This window comes from Akebia trifoliata, chromosome 10 (genome assembly GCF_017979445.1).
Source record: "Akebia trifoliata isolate Shusen 1 chromosome 10, ASM1797944v1, whole genome shotgun sequence".
NCBI classification, from domain to species: Eukaryota; Viridiplantae; Streptophyta; class Magnoliopsida; order Ranunculales; family Lardizabalaceae; genus Akebia; species Akebia trifoliata.
In genome coordinates, this window is record NC_141384.1 from 24,099,836 (window position 1) to 24,110,816 (window position 10,981).

Sequence of the window (10,981 nt, forward strand, 5' to 3'; positions counted from 1 at the left end):
AAAGGATATACTAATTCAGAATGACAGGTGATCCTGATCGTAGAATGTCTACTTCGGGTTATGTATTCACTTTTACAGATAAGAGTTATTTCTTGGCAATCCAAATTGTAGAAGTGTGTTGCTTTTTCTACGACTGAGACCAAGTATAATGTCGCTACTGAAGTAGGAAATATGATGTTATGGATGAAAATATTTCTCCAAGAATTGGATTTGATGCGACAAAAATATGTGGTTTATTGTGATAGTAAGAGTTATGGATTTAAGCAAGAATGCTACATACCATGCATGTACCTAGCATAACGGTGTCCAATTTCACTGGATACGTAATTTTTGGAAAATAAATAAATGCATCTTGAGAACATTTAAATTGACATGAATCCATCTGACATGTTGACGAAGGTTGTTCCTACAGTGAAGCATGAACTTTGTAGAAAGTTGATAGGAATGGACTCCAAGTAACGAGTCAAGGTTGGTGTTCCCCCCTCATGGGTTTGGAGGGGGAGATTGTTGTGTTCCATGGGTTGGTCCAAGCCCATAAGTGAGTTATATCTTTGGCCCATTGTTTAATCCATTTTTTTAAGTCCATCCATTTTTTAAATGAGTAGAATTCTCTAAAGAAGATGTATGTTTCTATTTTGGTGTTTTCAAGATAAAGAAAATAGAAAAGAAAGAAGAATAAAAATATAACAAGGTTCTAGGATTTATCTTGGAGGTTTCGATTATACTCAAAAGTAAGTTTATGTGTAAGAAATCTTCCTCTTGGTTCCACCACTTAGTAATTTATTCTTCTTCATCAAGAGTGGAAGATGTATTGTGGTGAGATTTATTTGTTATTGAAGAAACAAAGAGGCAACTCTTGTTTTTCTCGAATTTCTTGTAATACCACAAACTTTGGACGAGAGCTTGAGAAGAAACTTTTGTACCATTATCTCTTGAATAGTGAAGTTTATTCTTGTCCCGTGATTTTTCTCTCTCACATTGAGATGGTTTTCCACATAAAACCTTGGTGTCTTATTGTTTGTCTTCTATGAGTTTTATTAATCGTCTATACAACTTATTTGCTTGATTATTTGGTGGTTTGGCTTTGAAATTGCATTTTTCCTATTTGATTGGTTTCTCTTTCTTACCTGCGTAGTCGGGAAGATTCTCATCTTTTCCCAACACCTTTCTTTGCAACTTTTCACAGTGGCTAGAATCACATCTCCATGTCGACTCTTATTATGACACCTTAGGACTCCTATTTACATCTCATTATAAGTCTATGAAGATGAAATATGACCTAAATGGACCAAGACCCACCAAAGCTTTTTTTATAGTCTATGTCCCTAACCTGCATTTGTCCCTCACTGAAAAAGATTCTCATCTCCAAAACTATGAAGTTGGTAACCTCTCTTTTCAATATGTTCCTATTAAAGAACACATGTCTGCATCTCTCCTTCCATATATGCTCTTAACTATTTTAGTCTCATATCGATTACGAGAAAGACTTATTATGTCTTTATATACTATCTTACTTTACTTGTGTGGTAAGGTTAGAAAATAAGTGAAGGCACACGCGGACACGAGGCACAACAAAAATCATATTGAACCCGACGAGGCGGACTGAAAACGAGTTAATCGGGCGCGACGCACGTGATTATCACACGTAGGGGGAGTAAATCCTTGGTTTCTAGTCTCGTGTGTGTGCGCGAGACACACGAGACTGGCTAGGTTTTTTTTTTTCTAATTATAGAATTGTTTTGAACCGGGTTTAATTGAATCAAATCATATTCAATCCGATCCATTACCAATTGGTTGTTTTAATTAATCTAACTATTGTGATTATAACATTTTAATCGAATAATTGTAATACCGTGTTTAATAGGATTAATTAAAATTAGAATATTTAATCAAACAATCATAACTTTGGGTCTTTATAATTTCCCTTTCCTAAAACACATAGAAACTTTTTATTTTTCCTTCTACCATTGTTCTCAATTTTTGCATTAAGCCTTTACTTCCAATTCCTTGATAAGGAGTAATCTGAGCTATTCGATTCTTCCAGGCCATTGCGAGTGCACGCTTGGTTTGGGAGTCCAATTATTGTACCATGTAGGGTATTCCACCATAACCAATTGCACCAAAATATTGTCTTTCTGGGGCGCGATATTCTCTTTAGGACAATGATTCATCACGCCTCAATCATTCTTGTCAATTTATATTTTGTCTTTTAGTTGCATTAACACTTTTTTCCAACATCACAAAGTTGTGAAAACATGAATGTGCATCGGGTGGGGATGTCCTCCCCTCTTTATAAGCTTTTTGACCTTCCTAATCTGCCCATCATAGATTAAGGAAGAATCCTAGTAGAGGATATCATTTCATTTTAATTTGGGAAACCACTTACCAATTGAAATCGGAAACTTAACCGATTGCTAATCAGTTTTCCAATTTTGACCCTTGTGTTAGGAAACCAAAATTTTTATTTTACCATAAACTTTATAGAAATCTATGAACCAGGCTAATTTTTTGGGTGTCTACTCCTCAAGGTTTAAGGCTTTATTCTTCTTTGAGGAACATAACTTATCTAATCCTCCTCAGAAGATTAAGATTGCTTGCTTCTTTAAAAATAAAAAATAAAAACCTTTTATTTTCATGCCATTTTTTAGTTACGAACATCCAGATTAATAAAATTATATATTACACACCGACGCATCATTGTTGTGAAACAAAAATTTCCCATTTTAAAGAGAAATACCCTTTAATTACATTTTCCAATCAAAATGTCCCCTTGTCTTCATAGCATTTCCAACAACTTTCTCCCTCGTCTGTTCAAATTGTTTGATTTCCATGTTTCTCACTTATTATGTTTCTCTCATGTTGGGTTTGGCATTTTCCCCACATGCAACATAGACCAAGAAAAAGGAGTAAAATTTTTATAAAAAAAAAAAGATGATATGCAATTCCAACATAATTCAGCTGATTGAAGCTTACAAGATCATTAACACTCGAAATAACGATGTTCTCAAAGACACGCATTTATCATCATTTGTGCATGTGTCACCTTAAGATAAGCATGATCGATATTATATTTTAGAATAAATAATTAATAAAACGAACAAGACATGAGTCCATCATCATGGTTAGAATTGTCCTTGGAGAGGTTGAACCAAAAGGATTAAATGAGATCGCTCATATCCCAAAAAATATCTCAAAGGAGACCGAGATCAATATCAAAACAAGAGTATCTATTAAAAATGGAAAACTTGTCAAAATAAGGCATATTTGAAATAAAATAGTTTTGAACAAAGAATGGGATGAAACTTACTGAAACATAAAAACACAAGAATATATAAATAAGGAAATAATTAATGTGTTTGATGCTTTTGATTTGTGATTAGTTAGTTATAATGTAAGATTGACTCATAATTTGAGTAGTGTAGCATCTTTGTTAGTACCCCCACTGTCGAAGTGTTCAAAGGCAATGGAAGATATATTATATCTTAAGGTACATGGATTTCATGGAAGAATGTTTTTTCCCTCATGTAGGTAGGCCTGTCAATGGGTGGGTTCGGGCTGAGCTTGGTTAAGCCCTAACCTAGCCCAAAAGACAGGCTATACCTATATGTGCCCATATCTCTATTGGATCTAAGTATAGACTACGCCCAAGCCTAGTACGAATTGGTTTGGTCTGAGTTCAAGTTGATTTTTGGGTTTGTAAAAATAATTAAATTAATGGACTATTTAAAGTCATGCTATATTCATTTTCTATCAAAATAGGGAGTCCAATCTCTATCCCAGTTGAATAAACGATGAAGGTAAATCTACCATTTTTAATATATGTTGTAGTTTATTTTTGTTATAAATCTTGTAATCTTGTTATAAATCAAGGTCCTAATCATTGATTTTCATCCAGGACAAGATGGTGGGCCTAAATATGTCATATGGCACATAACTATGTAATATAATCTTTAGTATTAGAGTCGAGCTGGAATTACCTCAAGAATGACATCGATTCACACTTTGCTAATGTGAAGGTATGTAAGGAACCATAGATGCTTTTCATCGGGACACTCTAGCATTGTTCTTACTGTTATAATGATAGTGGAGTAGAAGTGGTTCAACCCAAAAACTTGAGTGGTCATAAGTCATAAAATACCCCTACTTTTACATTGAATTTTAATTTGAGTAGTGGTGGGGTGACAAATGGAGACACAAAGGTGACAAAATGATGTGGTGTCACGCACATTTATGTAGATGCTTTTTGGTGAGATATGAGTAAAAAACATCTATGGTTATGTGCGCGCCACCACATCATTTTTGTGACCTTTGTGTTTCTGTTTGTGTCGTTCCAGCATTTTCCAATTTAATATAATCACTGTCAATCAGGTGGAAAAAAAAAAAAAAAACTAAGAAAATTTCAACCATCACGTTACTTAGTTTTCGTTTCAAAATTATCTATTTTTATTATGTAATATTCATAATCCCTTTAATCAATATTTTAAATTATAAATAAATCATTGTATCCTTCACATGTGTTTGTATACATATATAGGAAAATGTCCGGCACCCTATTATTTGTCATACGTGTTTGGTCCTACATGGGTTAAAAGTTTTGGAATGGATTGATTTTTGGTGAGTATGATCTCTATGGTGAGAAGATCATCCTCACCAAAACTAAGCCTATTCCGAAACTTCTAGCCCCATGTTTACAAATTGAAAAATCATGGACCATTCATTTTTTGTAAACCATTTTTTATGGGATTATAAGTTTTGGAATAGGCTGATTTTTGGTGAGGATAATCTCCTCACCATAAAGATTATCCAACTAAAAATCAGCTCATTTCAATCCTTCTAACCCATATACGACAAAACACGTAAGGTAAATAGTAAGGTGCCGAACATGACACACACACACACACATATATATACACGTAAAAGAAGAGCACTATCTTTCGCTTTGGATTAGAACTTGTAAGAAGAAATGTTACATCAATAAAGTTATATACTCATGAATAAAAATGGAGGTGTGTAGGGAACATTGGTGTGCACAGAACCATCATAGATGCTTCTCACTCGTATCTGAATGAAATACATGTATGGTTCTGTACACATCGACATCAGCAATGTGGGATATGACGTCAACTTCAACGTTACTGGAGCATTTTTCTTCATCGAGATGATACTATAGCATTATTCTTACCATATATTATAATGAGAGAAGCGGAGCGGAGTAGAAGAGGTTTGACAAAATCACGTTGCTTACTTCTCATTACAAAAGTATTCATTTTTATTATGTCATCTTCATAATCCCTTTAATCAATATTATTTTAAAATACAAACAAGACCTTATGATATATGTTCGTTTGCAAATGCCATCTTCTACTAGTAGTAAAAGTAAAAGTAAAAGTAAAAGAAGAACACAACCTTCTCCTTGGATTACAACTTAGAAGAAGAAATGTTACATCAAAAAAGTTATATACTCATGAATTTTTTTTTAACTTTTGACTCCCACTTTTCCTAATTACAGAACTTTACTTAATAACCACAACTGGAAAAAAGCCTAAGAAAAATAAAGATGGCGACGACCAAAACATCTATTTCGGTCATTTTCTAATTCAGAAACAAAGCATTAATTGTTGTCTGTGGATATAATTACGATCGAGGAGGTTGTGGGGCATCAAATGTTCGATGGTGGATGGGAGTGGCGGTCCAAGGGTTGACAGGGATGCCACGATGATGATGTTGATGATGAGGATGGTGGTGGTGGTGTTGTTGGGAGTGGGATCCCATTGGGTGATACTGAGCATCAACGGCTGTTGGTGCAGCGGCAGGAGTTGACACAGCCGAGTTAGTCATTGAGACAGCGACTCGCTCACATGATGGGCACATGGTGAGTGTGGTAGGTGGGGTCATGTGCATGTAAAACTGTGGGGATAGCTTAAGTGCCCTAAGTTCTTGAACCTCCTTTTGTAGTCTCCTGTTCTCCTCTGTTAGATTCTCACAGCATCTCTTTAAGAACTCACAATCTACTTCTGTTTGCTTCAACTTCGTCCTGCATATGTTTTAATTCTTGTTAATAACACTAACATCCAGGGGTATAATGGTAATACAAAATCATGGTTAAAATCATATTAGAATTATATGTATTTATATATATTTTTTAAATTATATAATAGGGTGATTAGAAGATGCACTGTTACAATATCATATTTGATTTAGATAATAAATATTTACATTGTTAAAAATTAATTATTTTTATCTAAAGATTACAAAAGTCCAATTAATTCAGACAAATTTTATTAATTTCAGAGCACCATTCATTTTAATTCCGAAAAAAGGTTAAATTATCATTTTCAATCAAATAGGAAAAAGAAAAAAAGAAATGTTTTAAATTACTAAAATACCCCTTACCTCTAAATATGTATTATTAAATAATATATTTTAAGGAGGGTATTTTTGTAATTTACCCTAGATTTTCTCTGGTTAAAAAAAACCGAAAAAAATAATTTACAATTGCTGGAACAGTCGATAGTGCGCGAATTTCACAATTTTTTTCACCCAACATACTGACAAATCAGCCTTAAAAGTTATGAATAAAGCTGCATATCCAATTAAATTCCGAAAATACCCACAACTAGCTAAAGAAATATCTTACCTTGCCCTCCTATTTTGAAACCATACTTCCACTTGTCGAGGTCTGAGGCTCAGTTGCTTCGCCAAAGCCATTTTTTGTTTCTACAAAATATAAACAAATTGCAAACTTCGTCACACAATTGCCACTATTTTTGGAAAAAAAATAAGTAACAAAAATGACCTTCAAATAAAAACGAATTAAGAACAAGGGAGTAAAGATTTTACTTACAGGGTTGAGAGTGTTATTTTCTTTGAAACTCTCTTCAAGAATCGCAGACTGATCTTTCGACAACCTAAGTTTCTTCCTCGATCCTTCCCCATCTTCTTCATCACTAATTCCACGCGAACAAGCTCTCTCGATCTCATTTTCTTCCCCATTTACATCTCTCTCGTGTCTCTTCCCACTCACACTCGATATTGTGCTATTTGGAGAGGAGACTCCTGCTTCTTCTTCACAGTCAACCGTTGATGGCATTCGATTCACATCGATCCCTTTAAGAAACGATCTTGTATCGCCTCTGTAGATCTCTGTAATTTAAAAACCACAAAGATTCAAAATTTAGGTCTCAAAGATGACCGATCTGTCTAATAAGAAAAATAATGAGATTTTGACGGTTTTATTAATAAAGAACATTTAAATCTCGCTTGTTTTAGCAAATAAAGATTCATAAATGGAGAAATAAAGTAGATCAGAGACTCAGGAAGTAAAAGATTTCATAGATCGGAATCAAGATCATTTGCAGTACTTTCGAATCTTAAAAAGAAACTAAAGGATTTAAAATTCATATTTTTATCTAAGGATCCATTAAAAATCACCAAAAACGACTCAATCGTTTAAAAAAGAACAGATTCTTAACCAGATCTAGAAGTCCGCATGGATCTAAACCTCCTCAAAACAAAAAAATAACATCGAAGTTTGATCTCCAAGTACCTGAAGAAGCGAACGCCTCATTCCAGGACATCTTCTGAAGCAAAAGAGACGAAGAAGAAACCGAAGAAGGCATGAGATTCAGCTGCAAAGGATGTCGATTCTCTGTAGATTTCAAGCTCAAACTCAACCCTAGATCCTCCTTTTCAATCATCATTTTGTTGTTTTTCTTCTTCTTAGATCTGTGTCTAAGATTAAGATTAGGGTTTCGACTTTTAGGGTTTGAGAAAGCAGAGAGAAGGAGAGGTGTAGGGCTTCGCTTACAGCTTTTTGGGTACAATGGTGGCAGGAAAATAAGGGCTTTATATAGAAGTTGTGTTACAATACTTCAATCATAATTGTGTCAGGGCGCCAATTATCACAATCATATCTGTTTTAACCCTAACCTTGACCCGGTTAATCTTAACCACGGTTAACTCCTTCTTACCACTGTTACTGTTACCCACTCTATAGTCTAGAGTGGAAGTTTGCTGTCATTAAATGAAGATGCTAAGCTGTTGAATCAATATTAAATTGACACGTCCCCAAACTAATTGCTTTAAAGCTCTATCAATTAATGACTATTTACTTACTGAGTCTAAATCGTATACATTTAACCACGCAGGGGTGTAACTTATTTCAGTTTGAGGTTAAATTGGAAAAAAACCAACATAGGCGATTTCATTCAAAAAAAAAAAAAATTAGAACCAATCCAAATTTCTTTGAAATCAAATCAACCCAAACAAAATTAAAGTTGGTTTGGTTTGATTCGATTCTACAGATTGCCAATATTTTTATAAATTCTAAGTAATATTTTTTAATAAAAATAAAACATAAAATTTTATATAATAAATCACAAATCTATTCATAAAAAATTATTAGTTTATTCATAAACGATCATTAATCTATGTCCTAACCTCTAAAATAATTCATAATAATTATTATATACATATATATATATATATATATATATATATATATATATATATATGTCTTTATTTGGGTCGGTTTCAAAAATCGAATCAAATTTGATCGATTCTTCATTTTCATAACCCGGAATCAAACTGCAATTTGTTATTGCAAACCGAACCAAACCACCCTAAAGCTATCGATTTGATTCGATTCTCGATTTGAACTGGACCAAGTTGCACCCCTACATTTAGGGAGTCACGTGAACCCCTCAGCCCTCACCTTACAAAAGACTCACGATAATCACGTGGCAAACTCAATCAACTACCTGATGTGACAAGTTCGGGAATCATAGATCTGCACTCTTCGGAATACGAAGTTCATTCAAAATACACTTTTTTTATGGAGAAGTGCAATCGTGTATCCCGAAGAACACAGATATACGATTCTTGAACTTGTCACGTCAAGGTAGTTGATTGAGTTTGCCACGTGGAGTAATCAGATTATCACGATTCCTTACAAAATGCCATTTAATCATGAAAAGTAATGATTTTTTTACTCCCCCCACGTGGCATACTTAAAATACTCTCTTGATGTGACATGTGTTATAACCATAGATCTTTACACCATGAGATACACACATGGACATTTATGAGGATGTGTATATGTGTATCCCGATGCATAAAATCTATGATTCTAGCACATGCCATGTGAGGAGAGTATGCCACATTGGGGAGCAAGATGATCAAGACTCAATCAAGAATGCAAAAAAATAATGCCATAAGGAATTGATTTGAGACTTTGGAAAAAAAAAATGAGATTTTGAATTATGAAAGTCAATTTATATAATTTGAACGTGATCGTGAAAAATCAAAATCACATCGGATTATATTATTCCTAGAAACTAATTTAATAATCTAAAATCAGAATCAATTGTTACTAATCTTGATCCTAAGTTAGGATACCAAATATCACAAACTTAGTGTAAAAGGATCATTTTAATACAAAAACATAAGAAACATGACAAAATCTCATTTCTGATTTTTGTTATTTCAAATTTTGATCATAATTGTTTTTTTCTAATTTTGGTAACAAGAGCTTAAAATCAAATCATAACCATAAATAACTTTCAAAAAATAGTAATGTGGACCACAAATCGACATTTCTCAAATCATAATTGGAAGATTATGATTGCAACTCCCCTATTTTTTATGGCCTTCCTTCACAGCCATTTTACTTGTACTTTACCATAAAAAGTCAAATCAAAATTATATTGACCATCGCATTATGACGACGACATGTCACCAATCAGGATTTAAGATAAAGTATTTGATATGGAACCTAATTTAAAATAGTCCTAAAGATTTTGAAAAATTACAAGCACTCATTCCATTATTTGATCATTCTCTAGTCGAGAATGCGACACCTAAAGATTAGCATAATTGATGATTCCATTATGAAAAGTAAATGAATTACTTATCATCAATAGTAATATCAACATGAGATTGTCAACAGTTTCGGTTCAAAAATTATTTAAACATAATCATACAATTCAAATCCAAGCCAACAAGTTTGTCGTGATCGATACCACCGCTTAATCATTAAAAATTGGAATTTATTAAAATTGATTAATTGAAACTTTAGTAAAGAAACTCCATCAGATTCCTTCAAACTTAGGTTTGATGAATTAGACCTCGGGATCATGAGTAGAGCCAGGATATTTTCTGCATGAGGATAATTAAGTTTGAAAATAATTTTGTGGATACAATTAAATTTGAAAATAATATTTCCCTTATTTACCTGGTGTGTGTGATGTGCGGGTGTTGCATATGCTCCAGGACTAGTCCCTGGACAAGACCCTGGTCTATGGATTGGGCAAAGCCCAGATATGATCTCAATCCCCTATTTACAAAGATACCTGACTATCAAAAATAAAACAAAAAAAGAGAAATTTCTTTTGTGCGTGTGATATCAACAATTTTTTTTTTTTTTTTGTCGCTATTATCTGTCATAATAGCTCATAAATCTTTATAGAGTTGAAAAAAAAAATTGGGGTAAAGTACCCAACTGTAAGTCGCCCATGTTGTTTGAGATAAACAAATTTATCTAAAATCTTTCATTATATATATATATATATATATCGGAAATGTTCAGTAACAAACATTTTGACAAACATTTTGGCAAAACATTTTTCAAAACATGGGTTATAGGTTTTGGAATGGGCTGATTTTTGGTGAGGATGGTCTCTACGGTGAGAAGATCATCATCACGAAAAATCAGCCCATTCCAAAATTTCTAACCCCATTAAAAATGGACGGTCCACGATTTTTCAACTTGTAAACTGGGATTAGAAGTTCTGGAATGGGCTGATTTTTGGTGAGGATTATCTCCTGACCGTAGAGATCATCCTCACCAAAAATCAGCCCATTCCAAAACCTCTAACCCATGTTTTGAAAAATGTTTTGTCAAAATGTTTGCCAAAATGTTTGTTGCTGAACGGACCCTATATATATATTTTGTGAGAAAAATAATTTTTAAATTTAAATAATA

At 33.4% G+C, this 10,981-nt stretch overlaps 1 protein-coding gene across 1 annotated transcript; it reads right to left on the minus strand.

Annotated features, from left to right (window-relative positions):
- Nucleotides 1–5,389: 5,389 nt before the first annotated feature.
- Nucleotides 5,390–7,832, minus strand: LOC147393373 (homeobox-leucine zipper protein HAT4-like). The gene is made up of 4 exons (XM_086456697.1): nucleotides 7,547–7,832; nucleotides 6,845–7,143; nucleotides 6,638–6,717; nucleotides 5,390–6,034 (listed from the first exon to the last, which is right to left on the minus strand). The coding sequence occupies exons 1-4, from the start codon at nucleotides 7,698–7,700 to the stop codon at nucleotides 5,635–5,637; spliced, it is 933 nt and encodes a 310-aa protein (XP_086312823.1). The 5' UTR covers nucleotides 7,701–7,832; the 3' UTR covers nucleotides 5,390–5,634.
- Nucleotides 7,833–10,981: the final 3,149 nt, after the last annotated feature.

Coding starts and splice junctions, on each gene's coding strand:
- LOC147393373 (XM_086456697.1), bottom strand. CDS start 7,700: ATGATGATTGAAAAGGAGGATCTAGGGTTGAGTTTGAGCTTGAAATCT. Junction 7,144..7,546: donor TGAGGCGTTCGCTTCTTCAG/GTACTTGGAGAT, acceptor TTTAAATTACAG/AGATCTACAGAGGCGATACA. Junction 6,035..6,637: donor TTTCAAAATAGGAGGGCAAG/GTAAGATATTTC, acceptor AAACATATGCAG/GACGAAGTTGAAGCAAACAG.